Source organism: Barbus barbus, assembly GCF_936440315.1.
Source record: "Barbus barbus genome assembly, chromosome: 22".
Classification (NCBI taxonomy): Eukaryota; Metazoa; Chordata; class Actinopteri; order Cypriniformes; family Cyprinidae; genus Barbus; species Barbus barbus.
In genome coordinates this window covers 14,839,370-14,863,140 of record NC_136750.1, presented here as the reverse complement: position 1 = coordinate 14,863,140, position 23,771 = coordinate 14,839,370, and the positions used below count along the sequence as shown (strand labels likewise).

Here is a 23,771-nt window from a genome sequence, read left to right as displayed (position 1 = left end):
GAGGAGAAGAATGCATCCAGATCCAAAATTACTATCGTAAAATGATAAAGGACCACATGAAACTTTTCTCCTCTTTCATATACTGGTCCTCACCTGCAGTCCACCGTCTGGGCTTTGGAAGACCAAAGTGATATTACCATAATCAGAGTGTTCAGTTTAAGCTGCTTGATCTTTTTGTGGAAACCGTACACTACCATTCATATAAAAAAAATTAAAAAATGTGGGTAAAGTGACAATAAAGACATTTATGATTTTAAAAATATTTATATTTCAAACAAATGCTGTTCTTTTGAACTTTCCAATCATCAAATATTCCTTTTAAAAAAAATTAAATTATGGGTTTCCACAAAAATATTAAGCATCAAAATGGATAATAATAAGAATAATAACTGATAATTATTATCTAACTCCAATAATTATTTTTTAAAGTAGATGGAACGACCAATTCAATGCTTTGTGTTCTCTCGCAAAAAGGCTTCCCTAACAAAAGCACTGAAATAATTTTTCCTCTAATCTTTCTTTCTGTGTTTATTTATCTATTTTTAAATAATTTTTAAGATAAACAAATCCCACCTCGGTTAAGGCCTTTCTTAGTTCGTCACTTAACTTCTCCAAATGATCAAGTCATGCATTGGTCTTTTCCAGTTCGTACGCACTGAAATCAATAGGTTACTGTTTGTAACCCCGGTTCTCTGAAACAACGAGTGGAGAGATCCACCTATGGAAGGGCATCCGAGCCTGACCTCTGAAGAAGCATCCAATTGGACCAAGTCTGGCTTGACAGACAGGAGCGCGTGTCCAATGGCAGGTAAGGGGCCGCCCCTTAACCGAGCACATAAAGCCCCCACATGCGCTACCTTTCCTCAGTGAGCATATTCGCTTCTCGTGCAGCAAGCGGGGGAAACTTGGTGGATCTCTCCATTCAATGTTTCAGAGAACTGGGGCTATGAACAGTAACCTATTGTTCTCTTTCATCATCTCGGGTTCGAGATCCACCTATGAGAGATATGGACAACTCCCCGTTTGCCCAGTACACTCACAGCGAGGCCCTTTAAGCCAGAGGACGTCACCTGGCAAGGCGGTGCTTGACACGTCACCAAGTATCTGACCCCACACAAAGTGAGAATGGGGAGGGTACAGATGACCTGCTTAATGAGATGAATAAGCCGGACTTAAAAAGGTGTAAAGGGTCTAAGAGCACAAGGCTACAAAGAGCCCACACCAAAACAGTGTAAGCTACCAGGGTGTGGGTAACATCAAGCTGGTAGTATATGACAAATGTGTGTGGAGAGGCCCAGTTTGCAGTGGCACAAATGTCCTGCATGGAAATATTCCTTTAGATAGAGCCCACAATGCACTCTGAGGCCCACATAGTCGCACTCCATTAGACTCATATGACAGAGCTGGCTTCCACGAGCCAATGAGAGAGGCATTGGTTAGAAAATGGGTTTCCCTGTGTTAAGAGGGCCCAAGAATTGAAGAGCTGATCACTCCTCCTGAAAGGGCTGGTTTGTCGGCTGGTCTCTGCACAACAGGACATAAAGCCAGCGCCCTTCATAAATATATGAAACTTGAGGGCGTGTTGCCCCACCGTAGTGCCGTCAAACCCAACATGTTAAATAGCCCAAAACATCAGTGACTGATATGATATAAGCTGGTACCCCTTGCACCACTCCTCAAATACATGCCACTTGCAATCATAAAAGGAGCATGCAGAAGAGGCTTCAACCATCTGAATAGTAGCAATAACGCATGGGGAGAGCCCCAATGTTTTTAAGTTTGCCCTGTCATGGGCCAGGCCCAGAGAGCCACCCAGTCCAGGTGAAAGATGCGGTTGAGGAGGAGGTCTGTGCGTAATGGGAGGGGCCATGGCTAGGCATACAGAAGAGGGATTATCTCTGCCAGCCATGGAGCTTTAGGCCACCTGGGTGCTATCAAAATCAGCGTTAAACTCTGTTCTTTTTCGTTTTCACATGAGGCGAATAGATGAACAGCTGCCTGACCAAACCTCTTTCATAGCAGTTCCGCTATCTGAGGGTGGAGGCGCCATTCTCCGTAGAGTGGGTTCCCCCATGACAAAAGTACTGCGCCCCTGTTCAGAATGCCCGGGACATGGGTTGCCCGTAAGGACAGAAAGAGCTGCCTGCTCCATACTAACAGCCTGTGAGCTGTGCATGAAGCTTGGAGGAGCGCATCCCCCCTGGCGGTTCATATGACTGTAGTGTTGTCACAACGCACCAGCACGTGAAGTCCTTGCAGGCAGGGCAGAACATGTTTTAGGGCCTTCCGAACTGTGAGGAGCTCCAAATAATTTATGTGGGCGGAGCAGCAGAGTGTGCTCAGCCACACACAGTTCATTGTTCTGCTCTCCTGGATGGTTTCCCATCCTGTTAAGGACGCGTCTGTCGTTTCCACTTTCCGCAACATGATGGGCCCCAGTGGGTCCCATGAGGGTAACACTCTGAATTCCTCCAGTGATGCAGCGCTGCTGTGCACGAGCGCATCACTGTGCCAGAGCGGCAGAGATTGCATAATGGGCTGAAATGAAGAGATAAAACCCACTTCATGAACGCCCTCATTTCCAGACGGCCCAGGAGTAGGACATGGACAGCTGAAGCCATAAGAACCCTTTGTCTGAGACATGAAGAGATTTGCTCATTTCATGAAGAAGAGAAAACGCTCTTGCGACAGGCACATGCACGTTGTACTGGAATTCAGCTCCAGACACAGAAATGTCACATTCTGTGCAGGAGTGAAATCGCTCTTGCTCGCATTCACTTTTTAGCCGAGGGCTGTGACGTGAGCGAGCACACGGGCCGTGATTTGCATTACTTTCTCAAGAGCGCGCAAGCACTGTAATGCAGTTTAGCTCCAGACACAGAAAAATATCACATTCTGGGCAGGAGTGAAGTCGCTCTTGCTCACATTCACTCTTTAGCTGAGCGCTGTGACGTGAGCGAGCACACAGGCCGTGTTTTGCATCACTTGTAATGCAGTTTAGCTTCAGACTAGGGCTGCACGATACACCGGTACTATGGTAGTATCACGATACTAAAGCTTAAAAATACCCACGGTGCCATTGCATTTTTTAAACAGTAGTAACGTCCATACGATAGTACTGTAAGATATGTTGTATGCACAGCAGGAACATTTTAAAACGTTCATGTGAACATGCACTTGTAATGACTTGTAATGTTTCTGCTGGCATGCATGTTCAGCAGAAACATTACAAGTTGATTGCCAAATGTCTTTCTGCTGTGCTCTGTGTAGTATAGTCTGTGTATAAGCTTTATAAGGTATTGAGTGATTCCCGACGCTTCAGTTCAGTTTGCAATGATAAGTTGCACTTGCACGTTGTTGTTCATGCTGCAGTTTATCGGAAGAAAGGCCGTCTGATGTATTTTAAAAAACAGCAGCTCAAGCATAACTCCATTGGTGTTAAACAGCACGTTTCAGGACCTACTCATTGTCGAAATCATACTCTAGATTTAATACTGTCATGGAATTGATGTCAGTGGCATTGAAATATTGCAGCAGAGCGATGATATCTCAGATAATTATCTAGTTTCGTGTATATTCCATATAACTAAAGCTGTAAAGTCAACCCCTTGTTACAAATATGGTAGAACCATCACTTCTACAACAAAAGACTACTTTATAAATAATATTCCTGTCTTATCTCAGTTCCTCAGCATATCCAGTACCTCAGAACAACTTGATGATGTAACAGAAACTATTGTCTCTCACTTTTCTAGCACTTTAGATACGGTTGCTCCTTTACGCTTAAGGAACATTAAGGAAAAGAGTCCAGCACCGTGGTATAATGAGCACACTCGGGCCCTAAAGAGAGCAGCCTGGAAAATGGAGCGCAGCTGGAGAAAAACAAAATTAGACATATTTTGTATTGCTTGGCGGGAAAGTACCCTATTCTACAGAAAAGCATTAAAAACTGCTACATCTGCTTACTTTACGTCTCTTTTAGAAGAAAACAAACACAACCCCAACCATTTATTTAATACAGTGGCTAAATTAACAAAAGATATTACAAATATTACCCAGCAGCACAGTAGTAATGACTTTACAAACTACTTTACTTCCAAGATTGAAACTATTAGAGATACAATTGTAACCTGTTGAAAGCTAAATTTAAGCTGTCAGCCACAGTATCGCATCAGATAGTGCACTATAGATCCCCTGAGGAATAATTCCACTCATTCTCTTCTATTGGAAATTAAGAATTGTATAAACTTGTTAAATCATCTAAACCAACAACCTGTATGTTAGACCCTGTTCCATCTAAGCTCCTAAAAGAGGTGCTTCCAGAAGTAATAGATCCTCTTCTGAATATTATTAACTCATAATTGTCATTAGGATATGTCCCAAAAACCTTCAAACCGGTTGTTATTAAGCCTCTCATTAAAAAAACATAACTTGACCCCAAAGAATTAATTAATTACAGACCGATCTCGAATCTCCCTTTTCTGTCAAATACCTTAGAAAATGTAGTATCATCACAACTATGTTCCTTCTTAGGGAAAAAAAATATATGTGAGGATTTCCAGTCAGGTCTTAGACCATATCATAGTACCTGCTTTTATCATCTGATCGTGGTTGTATCTCTCTATTAGTGCTACAGGATCTTAGCACCGCATTTGACACTATCGACCACAACATTCTTTTAAATAGACTAGAAAATTATGTTGGCATTAGAGGAAGAGCACTGGCATGGTTCAAATCATACTTATCTGACCGCCATCAATTTGTGGCAGTAAATGAAGAGGCACCGTACCAATCACAAGTGCAGTTTGGAGTACCTCAAGGCTCAGTACTTGACCACTTGCTTTTCACGCTTTACATGTTACCCTTGGTAGATATCATTAGGAAACATGGTGTTAGCTTTCACTGGTATGCTGATGATACCCAGTTCTATATTTCTTTGCGACCTGATGAAACGTACCAATTTGCAAAACTAACGGAATGTATAGTTGATATCAAAAACTGGATGACTAGCAATTTCTTACTGCTAAATTCTGAAAAAAACAGAGGTGCTAATTATTGGACCAAAAAACTTTTGCATGTAATAACCTAGATCACTGTCTAATATTTGATGGCTGCTCTGTAAATTCTTTGTCATCAGTTAGGAACCTAGGCATACTTTTTGATAGCAATCTTTTCTTCGAAAAACATGTTTCTAGCATCTGTAAAACTGCATTTTTCCATCTTAAAAATATATCTAAATTTCGACCTATGCTCTCAATGTCAAATGCAGAAACATTAATACATGCGTTCATGACCTCGAGGCTAGATTATTGTAATGCTTTATTGGGTGGTTCCTCTGCACGTTTAATAAACAAACTCCAGCTGGTTCAAAATGCAGCAGCTAGAGTTCTTACTAGAACAAGGAAGTATGACCATATTAGCCCGGTTCTGTCAACACTGCACTGACTCCCTATTAAACATCGTATACATTTTAAGATCTTGCTAATTACCTATAAAGCCTTGAATGGTTTGGCACCTCAGTATTTGAGTGAGCTCTTATCACATTATATTCCTTCACATCCACTGCGATCTAGAATATCAAAATCAACTGCGGGCGGGAGATCGTTTTCCTATTTAGCGCCCAAACTCTGGAACAGTCTAGCTAACACTGTTCGGGAAGCAGACACTCTGTCAGTTTAAATCTAGATTAAAGACCCTTCTCTTTAACCTGGTTTACACATAATACACCATCACATTTCTATAATCTGCATTAATTAGGTCAACCGGAACTGGGAACACTTCCCAAAACATCTGATGTACTTGTTACATTGTTAGAAGAATGGCATATGCGCTAATATTAGTCTTGTTTCTTTCTTATTCTGAGGTCACCGTAGCCACCCAGATCCAGACTGTATCCAGATCAGATGGTGGATCAGCACCTAGAGATGACCTCTACAGCCAGGACAACTAGATGAGCCCCCGAGAATGATCCCCAGTGAAGACCCTGTTTCCAAGACCGCCATCGGGACAAGACCACAGGAACCAGATGAGTCCTTTGCACAATCTGACTCTGCTTTAGTCTAGAATTACACTGCTGATTTTGTCTGGCCAGAGGAGAATTACACTATTTCGACAAACTATTTCCCCGTCTAAATACTGTCAAGCTGATATAAAGGCACCCAGCTTTATATCAAGGGGATGTAAAGCTGCTTTGGCACAATTTGCATTGTTAAAAGTGCTATACAAATAAAATTGACTTGACAATGAGAATAAAACTGTATAATGTAAATCATGTTACGTGAATGTAAAACCTTCACAGCATAACTTAGAAAATTAGCCTAATATTGGCACTAATAGAATAGTTTAATTAAATAAAATGAGCAATTTTTGAAATTATCAATACAGCTGATTCAGGAAAATGTGGAATGAGTTATATATCTAAACGTTATTTTCTTTAAACTCTACACTCATTACAGTGAAGGAGAAATTGCCTCAGTTTTAACCCCTCAAGTCTCAAATCAGCCAGACTCCCTTTTAAAGCCATGTTTGTCTGTGTAGGTATGTGTGGTCCTCATCTTCTCTGCTTCACAAAATATATTTCTGTTTCTGTACTTTACATATATTTTATATTTAGAAAATTTGCATATATATATATATATTTTTATTAACTATCATAATTGGTTCTAATCAGCAGTGCTTTTCTGAAAACTGTTTTATGGCAGTGTTTCCTAGAATGAAGACATATCTGGTTTCCTGTGAGTGTCTCTTGTAAATATTTGTTTGACCACATCTTACAGGCAAAACTGCTTAATGGTGACAAAACTCGACCTCAGACAATAAAACTAAGCCTGACAATACAAAACGTTTAATGTTGTGTCACATAAAAAGTAAACTTATTGTAGCCTTTCACAAAAGAGCACATCTAAAGTGCAAACTGATTAAATTGGGGTGGAAAACAGCTCTCCAATCAAAGAGTTCAAATTACAAACATATTTAGAGATTATGTCGCTCAAAAATATTTAAAGAAATACATTCAAAATCTCTCAAAAAAAATATTTTGTACATTCACATAATTATTTTTTTATTTTTTATTTTGTATGTCTTCCTTACACACTTGATTCAGATCATCAACTCATCAGCAGATGAGTGCTTTATCAACCAAACTGAGCATGTCAGATAATAGAGGCAAATGTGCAGTGGACCCCCAGGTCACTGGTTTGTTATGGCCAGGATAAACGGTGGGCCAGGTAAGAGACCATCAGAGCTGTAGATGGGGCAGGCTTTGAATTTACAAGGCCAGTCTGTCCAGAGATAACGCACTGCAGTAATATCAGCAGCTGGACATTTTGGTGTAGATACATGGACATAATTAAAGCCATGTTTTACAATCTCAACAGGCAACCATTTGTCATCTGATTCACACATCTTATCGTCAGAGCAGCAGATCTATGGTAAAAAAATATTAAAATTAAAACATACATTATTAGTTAGTTAAGGTCAGTTCAAAAGAAGCATTCTCACTTCAAACTTAAAACTGTTCCTTGTATGAATGTGTATTTTTTGCAAATTGAATTAATGTATTTGAAGGAGATCTTACCTCAAAAAAAAAACGTTTTTCACCGGTAATGGCATTAATACCCTGATTGAACACAATGCAAATGAAATCCTGTTTGAGCACGGCATGAATAGGGAAAGGTCCTTGGAAAGACACATTCTTCTCCCCATAGGCAACAGCTCTTGCCCCTAGCACAAGTCTGTATGCCACATCCTGTTTATCCTCTGGGTGGATACTATTATACCCCCCACCAAAACAAGCAAATCAGCATGTTAGATTTCAGGACTTCCAGTAAACAATTTGAATACCACTTTAACTACAGTTTGTGCTCCTCCTCACCTGCCCCAGGGGGACCTATCATCAGGTACGTCGATAGCAACAGCCATAAAGGTGTTCTTCATGCGCTCATTAGGGGCATAGCCATAATCTGCGGTCTGATGCCAGCGTATTTCTCTGAACCCATCTTGTGGATCGTTTTCACGATATGTGCTTAGCTAGAGATGAAATGGAAGTACAATTTGATGTTTAAGTATTGATGACACATGGCTCCTGTCAAAAGTACTGTTAAGATATTTTTCGTCCATTACTGACTATTCAGTGGCACCTGTACAAATCCAAATGGGAAGTCTAGTGGAGTCTGGCCATTTGAGCCTTCATGGAAAGCCATCCTCCAGTCGTCAATCATCACAGGGAAAGAGCAGTTGTATGTATCCCTGTTATAGTTTGTATTAGCCTCACCTGAGATGCAAAGACTTGCTATTTTCACTTTGTTTTTTTATGTTATAATTGATTTACAGCTCTATAATTCTTCACCTGAAAATTAATACCTTGGTACCATATGGCTCCTGTTACTGTCATGTTGAGTAATGGATGAATCATGGCATTCCAGAGCACTGAACTGTTCCATTGAACAGAGGCACTTTCCAAGAAGTTACTTTGTACAGGTAAAACACTATGGGGAATGGTGCAGGAAATTCAGGTACAGAAGTTAAACATGTAAAAAGAGAAGTACTGTACTGCACCAACTTTATTTATTTTTTTACTTATGTAATAAGTACATGATATGAGTGTATAACAAAAAAAAAAAAAAAAAAAAAAAGTTTAACTTAATTTGTTACCCCACTGACTTAAAATTTTTAGTTTATTCAACTAAAAATCCAGTTGTCCCTTAAATTAACTGAGTAACTTAACATTTATTTTAAATTAAAGTTTTATCTTATTTTGTTTACTGTGTTGAGCCTTGCTGAAATCGCGTTTGTTCTCATACTGTATCGCGTATCTTGTCAGTGTCTGCACTTGCTTGGCCATTTTTAGTGATGAACAGGAAAGTGGGTCCAGCTGAATTCAAATAGTGATTTGTTAGATGGGTATAAAATAGGTTATTATACCGCGGCAGCCGCCGTGTAAAGCCCTCCTCGTTTAAGACCAAATAGTGTAAAGACCATCGACTCTACCATGCGACGACACCGGCAAAGGATAAGTATCGCTTTTTATTTTTCCTCTTTCCTACAACCTCACTTCGGTTTCAGTTTTTATAACCATTTCTTACTATGTGTAAGTAAGTTGCTGTTGTTTTAAAAGGTGTGCTTGGCTCAGTGTTGATGTCTGTATAGGTTGTTTATTCAGTTTTAGTTTGATTTAATTTTAGTTATTTTAGTAATTCATACTATATGGAAAATAATATATATTGATTTTTTTATATGTATGTATATGTATATGGCTGTACATACATATGTAGTTTTTTTGTGTTTGGCTTAGTGTTATGTTAGAAGCATTATTATACTCGTACCTTTTGTTGTTTTAATATTTTGAATTGTTTTTAGCGCATTTAATTGTTTTCATTTAAATGTTTAGTATTGAAGTGTTGTATGCATTTGTCAATTTTATTTCATTTCTTTATTTTCTTAAATGCGTGTATATAGTATTTACAGAGTTTTGACTTTTAGTTTTAGTTACTTTTTCTTATTTATAAGTCGCTTTGGATAAAAGCGTCTGCTAAATGTCTAAAAGTAAAAGTAAGTCAGTAAAGTAAAATTTCAAGTTGACTAAACAAAAATTAAGTCAACGGGGTAACAAATTATTTTAAGATGAAACAACTTTTTGGAAAAAAAATAAAAATGACAGTGTTGCTGCTACTATGTACTACTTGTTATACTACTTTTTGGTTTCATATAGTTTTGAAAAACTGTTACACCATTTCCAGAAACGGATTAAACTGAATCATCATGCAGTTTATCTTTACATCTTGAAAACATGAGTGCGCACATCTTAATCTTTATTAAAAATATTTCAAGTTTGTTTTTTGTTTTTTTAATCACAACATATTTTTAAACCTGATCTTGCCTTGCCATAAATTGTTCAAATTATTTGATATTTTTACATACTTCTTGACCTTGACAGTCATAATGGTCTGCAGGGATCCTTATATATATATATATATATATATATATATATAGAAAGGAAGCCTCTTATGCTCATTTGGCTGCATACAATAAAATGGTAATATTGTGTAATATTACAATTTAAAAAATCTTTTCTATTTTAATATATTAAAATGGCATTTGTTCCTGTGATGGCATACATTTTCAGCAGCCATTAATCCAGTTCTCAGTGTGATAAGATGTTTCAAAAGTCATTCTAATATACTGATATGGTGCTCAAAAAACATCTCTTATTATTATTATCAAATGATGAAAACAGTGCTTTTTTGTGAAAACTTCTTTGAAGAATAGGAGGTTGAAAAGAACAGCATTTATTTGAAATAGAAATCTTAATACAGAACATCAAAGTATTGTGGTCTGGCATCGTACCTTTTCATCAAACCACACTTGTGAAGTGCCCTTGGGGATGACCAGGCCTCCACAGGTGTGCCTCCCCAACTTGAGTGTACTAGCCCTATGGGATACTTCAGAGTTTTGTAGAGATAGCGACCAAAGAGCCAGCAAACTGCAGAGAAATGGCTGAATTTCTTTCCACCGAGCAATTCTTGAACAATAAACACAAAAAGACAACAAGAACAGCTGCTTAAAATTTCTTCAGGAAAAAGTAGGGAGTTCTGCATACATTTGTTTTCACTTTTCTCTGGAGACAAAAACAAGTTTGACATCACCCTTAAGATAAAACAGGAATGCAACAAATATCTCATTAGCTTGTGTTTCAGACCATATTCCATACCCGCTGTTGGCTGGGACCAAGGGACTTCCACTCTTGCAAGATCAATTAGTTCCTCATCGCTATGCTCCAAGGCAGCCTGGAAGATCCTGACGTCAGGGAACTTAGAGGCCAAGACCAGCTCCTCTGTTGCATTAAAGACCTTTTGAAGAACAAGTGACATTCATGTGTATTACATCACATATGAAAATAGAGGAATAAGCATATCAAAGACTTTGAGTTAAGAGATATTCACTTACTTGACCAACAGTGAATGCCATGTTACTTTGTCCGCTACATAACCAGGTGTCTCCAAAGAGCACATCTGTCAGTGTGATTGAGCTATTACTTATGCTCTGATATGCAGTCAATATGTAGGGACCACCAGCCTCCACAGGTTTGAGAGTTGTGCGCCAAATACCTGAGAAGGTATTTAAAGTCAATATTAGGGTTGGGAATTGAAAATCAATTCCAATTCCAGAATCAGATATTTAAAACCCCTTAACTGTCACCTGCCCGTATACGGGCAACCTAAATTTACTTCACTATTTTACAATTAAATCCTAATCTAATCAAACTATACAAACGATATATCATTGGAAAGGTCTAAGACTCCTAAATAGATATTTTTCCACCTTTTTTGTTAAAAAATTATGTAGGCAAATGAATAGATTAATTTATGACAAGAGTGCACCTGAAAAATCTACATCAACAGGAGTTCTGACATTTTTCCTAGTTGCCTTTTTCCCTCTCACGCTTTAGAAATCATAAGAAATGATATAGTTGAAAACTTAAAATCTCAAAATTCATCCTTTGAAACCCATTTTAAAATCAGACATTGCATTACCATGGAAATGGTACATAAAAATCATGTTACAAAATGTTTTCGTTCATGAATTATAAACATTTAAGTTTGAATAGTGCTCTATAATCTCTATGTTCAAAACTGTGAGTGACAGTTAAGGGGTTTAAGATCAGGAATTGGATACTTGTTGTAAAATTTAAAAATCAATTCTGCCTACCAATTCCTTTGTGTGCATTTTTTTTTTTTTTGGTGGTCAAAAGGGGCTGTTAAAATTAGTCTTTGAATCATTCATACAGGAGATTCATTCAAAAACACTGATTCATCCAGTAATGAAACAAGCAAATCTTGAGTGAGCCATTGAATCATTCCATTCCATGAGATTTTGATTAGTTGTCTAATGTGTTTTCTTCAGAATTGTGAGAGAACCACAACATCCATTAGAAAAAGTGGCAATTTATCCAGAACCGTGCAGCTCTATTTTGCACACAAACAGCTCTTAATCAAGTCCAGTTTTTGTGTATCCAGCTGATTTTTGTTCATGGTATTCAGCAGCAATTCCATGTTTTGCAAAAAAGAGGCACAGAATAAATGTGTTTGATATCTAAATGTTTACTTCATTTTTTTTAACCACATTGGAATCGAAATTGGGAAGAATCGGAATTGATCAAATTCAAACGATACCAATCCTAGTCAGAATACATGGTTATTGTACTGAATTATTTTAAGTGGATATTAATTAAATGATCACTTTAAGTCATACAAGGTTTGAAATGACAAGAGTCTGAGTAAAGAACAGAATTTGCATTGTTGGATGAACTCTTCATTTAAAGCAGACTTTACTGGAAAATATTGTGTAACTGATACTTACCATTGATAACAGTAGTAGGGTTTTCAGAGACTTTGTAAGGTCCTGACAATGTCACCACAACCTTGGCACCTGTCTGTCCAAATCCCCACACGACTGCTTTGGCTGGGGCCTTCTGAAGAACCATGTGATTCCCATAATAAGAAGAGAACCGAAACACTTCTGCTGGGAATACAAGGAAATTAGATTAAGCTTTATGATACGATTGTTCTGTAGTGATGGGGAAATGCTACTGATTCATGTGACCTGATTCTGCAAACAGTTAGCTTCAAACAATCCAGGTGTTTGAAGGATGCATCCGGCTGTAGACCTTAGCTGCCGCGTCATTAAGGGCCATCGAAGGCCATCTCAATTTGAAGGACCATTGGAAGGCAGCCTTTGTTTTGAGTCCTTCATTCAGCATATTTTCAGGAATGAATTGAGTGTATAATTCACATCTCCCAATCCTTTCAACATTATATATTCCAACATTTAGATAAGTGTTTTCCCTCACTTTTAATTGTATTCTAATGCCATGACCACAGGGCAGAAACCTTTAGGATGTAGCCAAGCAGACTTGTGTTGTGTCTTTCAGGTGGAATCCGACATATTGTAATTACGAGTTCAAAGCACATAACTTACAGAGTGAAATTGTATTTACAAGTGAGAATCACCCAATTCTAGATGATACATAAGTCGCTGAGTTGTGATAGAAGGGGAATGTTGAACTGGAAACATCGTGGAAACATTGATTTATAATATGGAGAATATCATATCTACATATAGTAATGAGCAGAAAGAAAGTCAACAATGAATCATAGCGAGATGTTGAATTTATTAAATTTTCAATTTAATTTAATTTATTTGATTTAAAAAGAACATTTTGAATAAAAATATTGTAAACCATAATTTATCCAACACAGTTGATGGGCAATTAATAATACTCCTTGACAATAGATCACTTAAAGATGAAATACCAAGAAACGAAGAGGACATTTACCGTAACGTTCAAAATGCCACAGAAGAAAATGACATCACATGGTCAAAGTTTTATGATAAATGTTTTATGTTTTTTTTTTTTTTCAGGGAGTGGCTAATTAGAAAGATAGTTGACAATTTTTGTGGACATGAGTAAATGAAATATTCTCTTATTTAAAATAATTCAATTTAAGCTCTATTTTTCTAAGGTATTTAGATTGTACAAAATAACTGTAATACAGATAATCCTATTTTTAACATTATCCCATTGGTGCGCGTGACATTTTGATATGAACAAAAACACACCCCATTTGTATTTTCCCACAAAACTTGCTGCAGTAACAGTGTTGCCAGATTGGATGGATTATTTACAAAAACCCGCTCAAAACATTAACTGTCAAAATAATGTGTCATTCTGTATGATAATCCGACAAACAAACAAACAAACAAACAAACAAACAAACATATATATATATATAAACAACAACAACAGTGCTCTTACTTTCGTGTTGCTCTATAATTACACACAGAACCAAGTCTTTCGTGAAGTTCATATTGAATATAATTTTGCTTTTGCACATAGTCAAAACTAACAAGTCCAGCAGTTTCAAAGGATATACCAATCCAAGTTTCATTTCATATTATTTCCTATTTCATTTCAAACCAGTAAGTGGAAAACACCAAAAAAGCAAAGTGGAGTGACATAAATATTTACTCTGCCTTTTTTGTATTGTCCACTTTTTTGTTTGTACTACTTAGCAGACATTCACTGCCATCTGAAGTGCAAAACATTATTAGTTGTTTCTTTGCTTTAGTTGTATCTTTTTATTTAGGAAGATATTTCAGACATTCCGATACAGAGAAGGAGATACTGGAATTATTATTAGTATCTATGCATGCATTTGTGATATCATTTGACTTTTCCATTGCTCACAATTTGAATTTGTTCACACTGCAGATGAGGAGACTGCTCCTCAACCAAAAAAGAGAGCCCGTTTGGGGACTGACCTGACAGAGACAGCGAAAGATGGCACAGTGTGGCGTGAAGAACAGGTGGGGACGCGTCTCCCTTTCACCCCAATCAAAGCGTACGCTGCAGATGGAGAGCCAACGGCTAAGGCCAGGAACAGTATCTCGAGTCGCCTTCAGAGCTTCCTGTGTTTCATCACTCTTGACATGCTTCATAGCATTCAAGAATGGACTATTCAACATGCACAGGAAACGGAGCATGTTCATTGGTTCATGGCCCTCCCTGAACTAATGGCATTTATTGCAATTGTCATCTTGCGGGGGCTTACCAAGGTTCCATCACTACGTGACTGCTGGTCAGCAAACCTGGGAAACCCACATATCATTGGAACAATGCCGCGAAACCGCTTCCAAGACATCATGCGACACCTACGCTTTGATGACAGGTCCACCCGGAGTGATCGAGCAAAGACTGATAAGTTTGCTGCAATTTCCAGTGTGTGGGGATCATTTGTCACCAATTGCATCACGTCCTACAACCCTACAACCCGTCCTACAAACGGAAGAAGACCGTCTACATTCTTAGCAGCATGCACAGCGTGATTCAGACTGATAATACCACCAAAAGGAAGCCAAACACTGTCACCCTTTACAACACCACAAAGTGCGGCGTGGATGTGATGGACCAGATGGTGCGGGAGTACACTGTCCGCACAGGGACACGGCGCTGGCCAGTTGCCGTGTTCTATAACATGATTGACATGGCAGCACTGAATGCACATGTGCTGTATCAAGCATGCACCGGAAGGCAGGAAAGACGGGTGGACTTCCTGGTGGAGCTTGCAAGAGAGTTGGCTAACTCTCATATGTGTGCGAAGAAGGCAAGAAAAGAACAATTGCTTCGGACACAACCCTCCACACCTAGCCCTGGAAAAAGAGCCATGTGTCAGGTCAAACACCAATGCAAGAACAATCATGCCACTGTGCGATGTGTTCACTGCTACAGATACACATGTGGTAAATGCAGACGGGAGATACCATGGCAGTGCCAGGATTGTGAGTGATTGCTGGAATGTACTCACTCACTTTTTAATATTATTTGTAAATATGTGTACAAATGGTTGGTTTCTTTTTTATTTTATTTTGTACTGTTTTTATCAATAAATCTCAGCAACAAAGGAAAAAAAAAAAAACATGTGTGTTGATTTCTCCCTAAGATGGCAACGTGAAACACAAGTTTCCTTGAAGTGGCTCAGCATGGCCCCACATTGTTTACATAACAAAAGCAACTGTTTACAGCTGATTAAGGATATTAGCCTAAAGCCTTCCAGCCCATTGGCTGTCCTGCGGGTTTTATAGGTAGAAAAGCCAAATGGCTGCTCTCTGGGATTTCTAGTGTTAAAAGATAATAGACAGGATCGTATAGATATAGTTTTTGATTAAATAATTTAACTGTGCTCTGATTTCGGAGCTGAAGTGATGCATCCTTCATGTCATATCCCTCAGCAGGTGTAATGAGAGTTAAAACACTCCTCTTTACCATCGAGCTTATAGGCATTATGGTCACTTTCAGTTATACATTCAAAATCATTAAAAACCCGTCGCTCATGAATCATCACGTCTGTCTGCTGATCCCTAAATACTATAGCGATTGGCTAAAAGTGCGGCCGAGAAGTCAACATCAGCACCAGTCTCTTAGCAGTGTGTGTGAGAGAGAGAGAGAGAGAGAGAGAGAGAGAGAGAGTGTGTGTGTGTGTGTGTGTTAACGTTGTGATGACTGATTGGATGCATGCAGTAGGCTATATGTACACACTTGGGCTTGTTTGTTAAACAATTAGCCTATACAATTTATATGCGTTTTGAAAACCGCCAAACTGACCAAAAACATGTTGTTCACCTGCCCAAGCCAATCAAATTGAAAACCGTCCAATCAGGCAACACTGTCCAGTAACGTTCATGTCTTTACGTCATGACGCTAATACGTCATCACGTGATCAATAACGTGACAAGCTGTAAACACATTCCTGTAAAGTCCATTGTAAGCACATATTATGCGTTTTGCTGACGGTTATAAAACCAATTCTTTTTTTTTTTTTGGTCTTTTCTGCCATCTGACAATTAATGCAAGTTACGTTCTGCTCTCAGTCAAATCATCGACTCACTACAAATGCTTATAATCCGCTCATGCATTCGCTTAAAAGAACAACAACAGCCACAACTACATCGATACTGCCTCGCTGCATTGCACTTCATCTGAATTCCACACGTTTGTGCTCAACTATTTCCTTATTGCAATCAAACCATTCGTACAGCGTCTGCAAACATCATGCACAAACGCTTATCAAAACCTTGTTGGAAAGCAAATTGTAGGAAACGTGAAAAAATATTTAGTTCATGTAAATCAATGTATATCAAAAAGTACTGACTTACCTGCCGGTAAAACACTGGCAAATGCGCTCAATAGTAGCGAGAAAGTTACCGTCGTCAGCATCTCTGCAAGTGATTGAAAAGAAGGAAGTGCATTCACTTAAAAGCAAGCAATGCAGGCAGCCTTTAGTTCATGGTTCAACAAAGTTGTCAAACCGGTCACTTAGATTGACAGTGAAATGGATTTGAGAAGTTCCTTAGAATAAAAAAGCGGGGTTAAGTTGGTTTTGTTTTCGATATTCGTGACACATTCAACGATAAACGGCAATAACTCCAAATCGACTTGCCATAAAACAATCTAAACAGTGTGACCACCAAAAGGGCAAAGCTGATCATGTTTCACAGCCTTCTTTTTCATAATTTTCGGTCGATGTAATAAGCACTGCCCCGCACAAGCAGTCGCAATGTGCATTAAGCCGGGAGAGCTCACTCTCCGCGGTGCTTTCAGTAAGGGACCGAGGGGAAAGTGCAAGTTTTCTTCGTTTTTTGCTATAGCTCAGTGGGCGGTGTTTTTGTAATAGCTTTTTAGTTAAAGGAGAGACATGAGATATGGGGCGTTCCGCTGTCACTCACGTGACGTGTAACAAGGCGGCAGACCTAAGGCTTGTTTGAGATGAGCAAAATCTGCGCAGAACCGATCACCGGCATGTAGTGATAGCTGCAGCCCGGAGACCTGCAAGTGGGAGGAGCTAACGCCAAGAGCAGCAAGTAGGAGGAGTTTGAGAACAGCAAGTGGGAGGAGCTTATGCTGCAAGTATACAGGATTTCATGGTAGTTTAGAATGACATAAATATAATACATTTTCATAGTAGTTTAAACTGAAATTCATAGTTTTGTCATTGTGTTTGTCCAATTTCACTGTTAACAATGAAATTATGTCTTATTCTTAGTTTTGTCATTATTATTTGTATTCAATACCATTCACTGTCAAAATTGAAATCATGTCTTTACACCTTTTACCATGCTTCGCGATGGTGTCATTTTAAGTCCTTTAACTGTAGTAATTTAAGCATATTTCTGGTTATTACATTTTACTTCTACAATTCTTCTACAGTAGCCTTTTAAGGAACATTAAAGTGAGATGCAATTGCACTTTGGAGGTAAATGTGTGATACATAAAGAAAATGTTGAGTACTGTTAAGAAAATGTAGTTACCATTTGCCTGTACTGCACATTTTTATTTTTCAAATTTTTTTAAAATCAAATTACATGACAGACTAATGTTCTTCAGAAGATGTTACACAAATCAATGTATTAATCTGAAATCTCAGGGTGGGTAAATGATTTTATTTCTGATGACTCAAATCATGTACAATTATTCATTCAGCACAATAGACTTGCATGCAGTGGACACTGCACAATCCAGGATGCATTGCTTCTGAGTAAATTCCACGGAGCTCGCCTCGCTTGTCCTTCCCAACATAACCGAGATGGGTATAAACGGAGGTCGGAGCCAGCGGTGCCAGCCGCAGGTGGGTGGGACTTAAGCTGCAAGTGGGCTGTACAAACCAACAGAAGATTTTGAGAATCATCCTTGGGAATGGCTATTTATGATAAAAAACTTATATAAAAAGTAAGATTTCATCTTATGGGTAAACTTATGTCATTTAACAGAATGTGTGAAGAACCATTTAGATCTTTGGGATTAGTGAAGTTCCCAGCATGGTACCCATAATATGTTTTGTCCTTTCTCCTTTATGAGTTATGGTGAATATTCTGCATGTAGCCCCCCCCCCCCCCCCCCCCCCCCTCTTTTTTTTTAAATATGTTTTTGTTACTTTTGTTGTTGTTGTTATTATTATTATTGACTTTTTTTTGTCATGATCCTGATTTGTAATATGTTTTGTGTTCTACCCACTGGTTACTGATCAATTAATAATAATACAAAATAAAAAAGTGTTAATTTCTATTAATTATAATTTTTTCTTATTATTATTATATACCCCCTCCTCCCATATGTATTAATGCAAGTAAACAACTTATTAAAGAAAAACAAAATAATTGTCACTGACATATTGGGATGAAAAAATGTCTTTAATTCTTATTTATTTCAGTCTTGTGTCTAATTGGCGTTTTCAGTATTGTAATGTGCATGCCGATCCATCACTAAAAGTAGCACCAATCAGGCTGTGTCAATAGATGCAGACACCAGTGGCCCACTTCATCATCTTAGCATACATTTCAGTAGACATGGCATCCCATCAGTCTAATTGCATCCTGGCAGAGGCTAATTGACTGCCTAACTTTGCTACATCATTACAGCTGATGGGATGGTATTCAAGATAAAAGCTTTGCATACGACTAATCAGAGAGAGAGAGCAGAAAATAGTTTGATCAATCGGCTAGTTAAAAAACCAGCGGGAAGGGATGAAGAAACAGGGGTTTTAAATGGTCAATGAAGTCATTACTGGATAATTAGAGGAAGTTGAAGCACACTGCAAAGGCAGTTGCTTTTATATTAAACTAAAATGCTGTGCTTAGGACTTCAGTTAATGGAGATGTTTTGCACACTAGCTTAGCTTAGGAGAGAAACATTTATTCAAGGTCCAGTGGTCTTGTTTGTTGTAAAAGAAGCACTCTCAACACCGGTAACTTCCTTTTAAAAGTATGATTTTAAAACAGTGTATTATTTCCTCTTTGTTTCGATATAATTACATCTTATGTTTCATCCTTTCAAAATGTATAGTTTAGAAAAACAATTGCACTTTTATTTTGTGTTGCCAAACAAGGGGTTTTCAGCTTTTTCAGGACAAGCACCCCTTGGTCGATAGAAGGACAGAGCAGGAATTTGAGTGCTGCATTTTATAACATGTATTTAGTTCTATATTACTGTATATCCATCCATTGTAAAGATAATAATAATTTATGTACAGAGTACTAACTTTTTAAATTATATATATATATATATATATATATATATATTTAGCTATTATGTCCCCCAGCACTGTTGGGTTCCAGCAGTTGTTGGATATATGCTCCAAGTATGGGGTTGCGTTTGATGTACAGTACAATGCAAGGAAGAGTTTTGTGTTGGTATGTAGGACTAAGGAAGATCAGAAGGTGCACTTCCCTATGTTTTACCTGTCAGGACATTGTATCTGTGTATCTAACTGTACAAAATATCTTGGGCATATTATTACTGACAAGATGGAAGATGATGCTGACATGTATAGGCAAAGACGAATGTTGTATATCCAAGCGAACATGTTAGTTAGGAAATTTCACTACTGTTCTGATGATGTGAAAGTGCATTTGTTTCGTGCTTATTGCACCCCTATGTATGCAGCACCATTATGGGTCAACTACAAAAAGGAGACCATGCGTAAACTGCAGGTAGCATATAATGATTGTCTGAGGATATTGTTGAAGAAGCCCAGGAGCAGCAGTGCAAGTAAGCTTTTTTGTGACTTGAGGCTAAGCTGTTTACAGGCCCTTTTGAGGAATCTAATGTTTAAGTTTATGTGTCGACTTGATGAGTCACAAAACGGTATTATAGTAAGGCTCACAAGTCCCAGGTGTAGCTCGGTCCGATATCAATCACATCTATGGAAGCATTGGTATGACTGCCTTTTAAGACTCTTGTGAAAAATGTGTGTATTTTATAGGTTTATCTAAATGTTTTTTTTTTTTTTTTTTTTGTGTTGTATGTGTTGTATGTCCAACTATTGGGCCTAGAGCCTGTAATAAAGATTATATATATATATATATATATATATATATATATATATATATATATAGTAATATAATTACTTTTTAGCCTATTTATTATCTATCTATCTATCTATCTATCTATCTATCTATCTATCTATCTATCTATCTATCTATCTATAGATAGATAGATAGATAGATAAAACATAGGGGACAATAAAACATTTAACTGAACTTTAGCTTATAATTTACGTTACTGAAAACCTGATACTAATATCCTATTTGATATTATTTAATAAAATTATGTAACTTAGTTTTTGAATCAAAATTAGTGGTTTTAAAAAACAAAAATCAAACATCTGCAGAACTTTAAAAAAAAAAAAATTTTTAAACACTGACTAGTAAACTTTAAAATACCATATTTGTGACCCTGGACCACAAAACCAGTCTTAAGTCGCTGGGGTATATTTGTAGCAATAGCCAAAAATACATTGTATGGGTCTAAGTAAAGATCATGTTCCATTAAGATATTTAGTAAATTTCTTACCATAAATATATCAAAACTTCATTTTTGATTAGTAATATGCATTGCTAAGAACTTCATTTGGAGAACTTTAAATGTGATTTTCTCAATTCTTTTATATTTTTTGCATCCTCAGATTCCAGATTTTCAAATAGTTGTATCAAATTTTGTCCTATCCTAACAAACCATACATCAATGGAAAGCTTGTTTATTCAGCTTTCAGATAATATAATTTCGACAAATTGACACTTAAGAAAATTGACACTTTGTGGTCCAGGGTCACATTTGACAAATGAAGAGTAACATTCTACTTGGGACTGATGTATTTTACTGTGGACTCCTTCATAATGGATAGTGACAGGTTGAAGGTGAGAGAAAGAATGACTTGAGAAGAAAATTTAAATGCAAAGCGAGCAATCGTGATAGCCATTAGCGTTTTAATTGAGTCCTAAAGCATTATAAATCAAGACACGGCCGAGAGAGAGCATGAGGCCTGAATTTTAACACGAGCATGCTGATCTATTAGATGCTTTAAGATGCACATGAACTGTGTACTTGGACAATTGCCAGTTTCTGGAACATCAGCTCGATTCGTCTTGAGATTGAAGACATATACATTAATTTGACAAATTGTCTTATAACTGACCAGCATCTAAGGAGGCATATATTTTCACACCTATTTCCAGCATAAATTCAACATAGCTTGTAATCATTTTAGCATCCTTAATAAAAAATGCTGGTATAGAGACTATGCTCTCAATTTCATTTTTCCCCCTGTCAGTTTTAGTCTGATGCACAAAAATAAATAAAATAGATTCTGTAATATCATTTCCTGCTTACCAACTCTTTTAAATATTGGAAAATAAATCATTTCTTTGCTGTGATACCTTACTAGAACTGCTTGCTGAACATTTTTATTTTCAGAAAACTGGAAGTGGATCACGGATGAAAGTGGAAATCATTTGATTCAGGCAGTAAAGCTCTATAGTGTCTACAAACTGACGAGTTCATTCCACATTTTCGTACCTTTTATCTTCCTTTGCTTAAACTGTGGGGTGGTGATGGCGCAGTGGATAAGACACATGCCTTTGGTGTGAGAGACCCGGGTTCGAATCCACTGTGAGACACCAATGTGTCCCTGAGCAAGACACTTAACCCCTAGTTGCTCCCAGAGTGTGCGACCTCTGACATATATAGCAATTGTAAGTCGCAAAGCGTTAGCTAAATGAATAAATGTAAATGTACACTCAATGCAAAGGAAGAATCATAAAAGTAAAAATAGAATCCGCAAACACAAAATAATATAAACTCTTTAGACTTCTGCAGTGAATTGGACTGACAATGACACTGTGTTCCTTCACAGCAAAAATCTCATTAATTGGGTGGAATTTAATTATATGCATCGCTTAGTCACTGTTATCTCCATTGCAGGTGTTAACCTGAGATTCACTGCATGTTCTTCTCCGAGGACAGGCATTGCTAATTAAATAATTTTTGAACGCAGCCTTTGCACTTTGCATCTGCTGTGATGCATTTTATATTCAATTACCCAGAAATGTGTCCTGAAAAGTCACAGCAATTGTTCCTTATGACCGAATGTGACTTTAAGCCTGAAACAAATAATAGGTTTTAATGTTTTTATGACCTATTGAGGTCATTCTAATAATAAAGTAATAATCTTTTACAGACTCAGCTTTTTTGTTTTCATTTCCCAGTGCCTGTCACAATTTAGATGTTCAGATTTTCCTTTCCAATGGATGGCAAAGTTCCAAGCTCATGTTAAATGATTCAGTGCTTTCAAACATAAAACATGGGGCCGGCATTAATAAAATAAAGCATTGTCTAAATAGCAAAGATGGACTGCATTAAAACTGCAGGAGAACATGGTTGTGAGTTATAGAGCGGAGAAAATCAAGCTGGATGTGGTACAAAGATAGATGCATGTTGATGGTTGATCTGCTAGCTACAGTTAGACTCCTGATCAGCAGGGGGAGCTCGAATGACAGTAAAATGTGTGTATGAGAGCCACATGATGCTGCACAGCAGTGCCATTAAATAGAGATGTAGTAGCCTTCGCAATACATTGAATGATCTGCTTCCATCTGTTTCTCTTTCAGTCTGGACAGATGAGAGTAGGTTAGATTTTGTTGATGCAATTTTGCCGTCACCCACCTATAGGCTTAATTGAGTGCAACCCTTAATGAGGAGAGGAGAGACTGCTGGCTTAAATGAGTCTGTGGTTGTGTTTGTAAAGGAACGCTTCTTTAACACTTTCTGTGAAGCTGCACTTCTTGCTTTAAAGGACTGTGAGTCTGTAATTGCTTTGAAATTTAGTAAGAATTGCTAAGCTGTTTCATCATGCCGACAGGTATTTGGAGAGCTGAAGGCTTTGTAGGTATAATTAACATGATTTAGGAGAGAAGAACATTTTAAAAACACATTGGGGGAAGCACCCAGAGGACAATGTTATTGCTCAGCGGTTGCTCCTTCATAGCTAAAGAGGTTTAATGGAGTCCCTATTTCAGTTTCATGTAATTTAAATGTCTCTCTCTTTTTTTCAAGTTGAGATCAACTTGAATTTGATGTTGTTGATAATCTTTTATTACTCGGCTCTCTGGAATACTAGATGCAGACTGGTCAATAGTGCTATTCAGTGGTGAGATATTTTCTAATACTCGTCATTGTCCATTGCAGCTCTAAGATTATGCAGCTAAATTGGTGTTGTGAACAATCGATGGGTTTACAAATGTGTCTGACATAGGTCTATATCTGAAATCCTACATTATTATTCTAATATATAGTCCACTGAATAAGTGAATAAAAGCCAGTGAGTGAATTCAGACACTGAAAGCACCGGAAGTAGGGGTTGGCCAAAATCTTATAGTAATTTTAC

At 37.6% G+C, this 23,771-nt stretch overlaps 1 protein-coding gene across 2 annotated transcripts; it reads right to left on the bottom strand.

The window, feature by feature from the left end:
- Window positions 1–6,823: 6,823 nt before the first annotated feature.
- On the bottom strand, window positions 6,824–17,335 carry LOC306888608 (sialate O-acetylesterase-like). 2 transcript variants are annotated; one of them, XM_079447038.1, is made up of 10 exons: window positions 16,711–17,335; window positions 12,358–12,519; window positions 10,945–11,105; window positions 10,709–10,847; window positions 10,345–10,519; window positions 8,362–8,486; window positions 8,139–8,272; window positions 7,874–8,028; window positions 7,577–7,769; window positions 6,824–7,425 (listed from the first exon to the last, which is right to left on the bottom strand). In XM_079447038.1, the coding sequence occupies exons 1-10, from the start codon at window positions 16,769–16,771 to the stop codon at window positions 7,189–7,191; spliced, it is 1,542 nt and encodes a 513-aa protein (XP_079303164.1). In that variant the 5' UTR covers window positions 16,772–17,335; the 3' UTR covers window positions 6,824–7,188. The 2 variants fall into 2 exon arrangements, with proteins under 2 accessions (XP_079303164.1, XP_079303165.1); XM_079447039.1 differs by having other exon boundaries at window positions 12,358–12,516; window positions 16,711–17,205.
- Window positions 17,336–23,771: the final 6,436 nt, after the last annotated feature.

Bases quoted from the DNA above. Each gene is read 5' to 3' on its own strand.
- LOC306888608 (XM_079447038.1), bottom strand. From the start codon at position 16,771: ATGCTGACGACGGTAACTTTCTCGCTACTATTGAGCGCATTTGCCAGT. The intron at 10,848-10,944 runs GTAAGTGAATAT...GTTCTTCAAAAG, and splicing joins TGGCATTCACTGTTGGTCAA to GTCTTTAATGCAACAGAGGA. The intron at 7,426-7,576 runs GTAAGATCTCCT...TTTTTACCATAG, and splicing joins AAAAACGTTTTTTTTTTGAG to ATCTGCTGCTCTGACGATAA.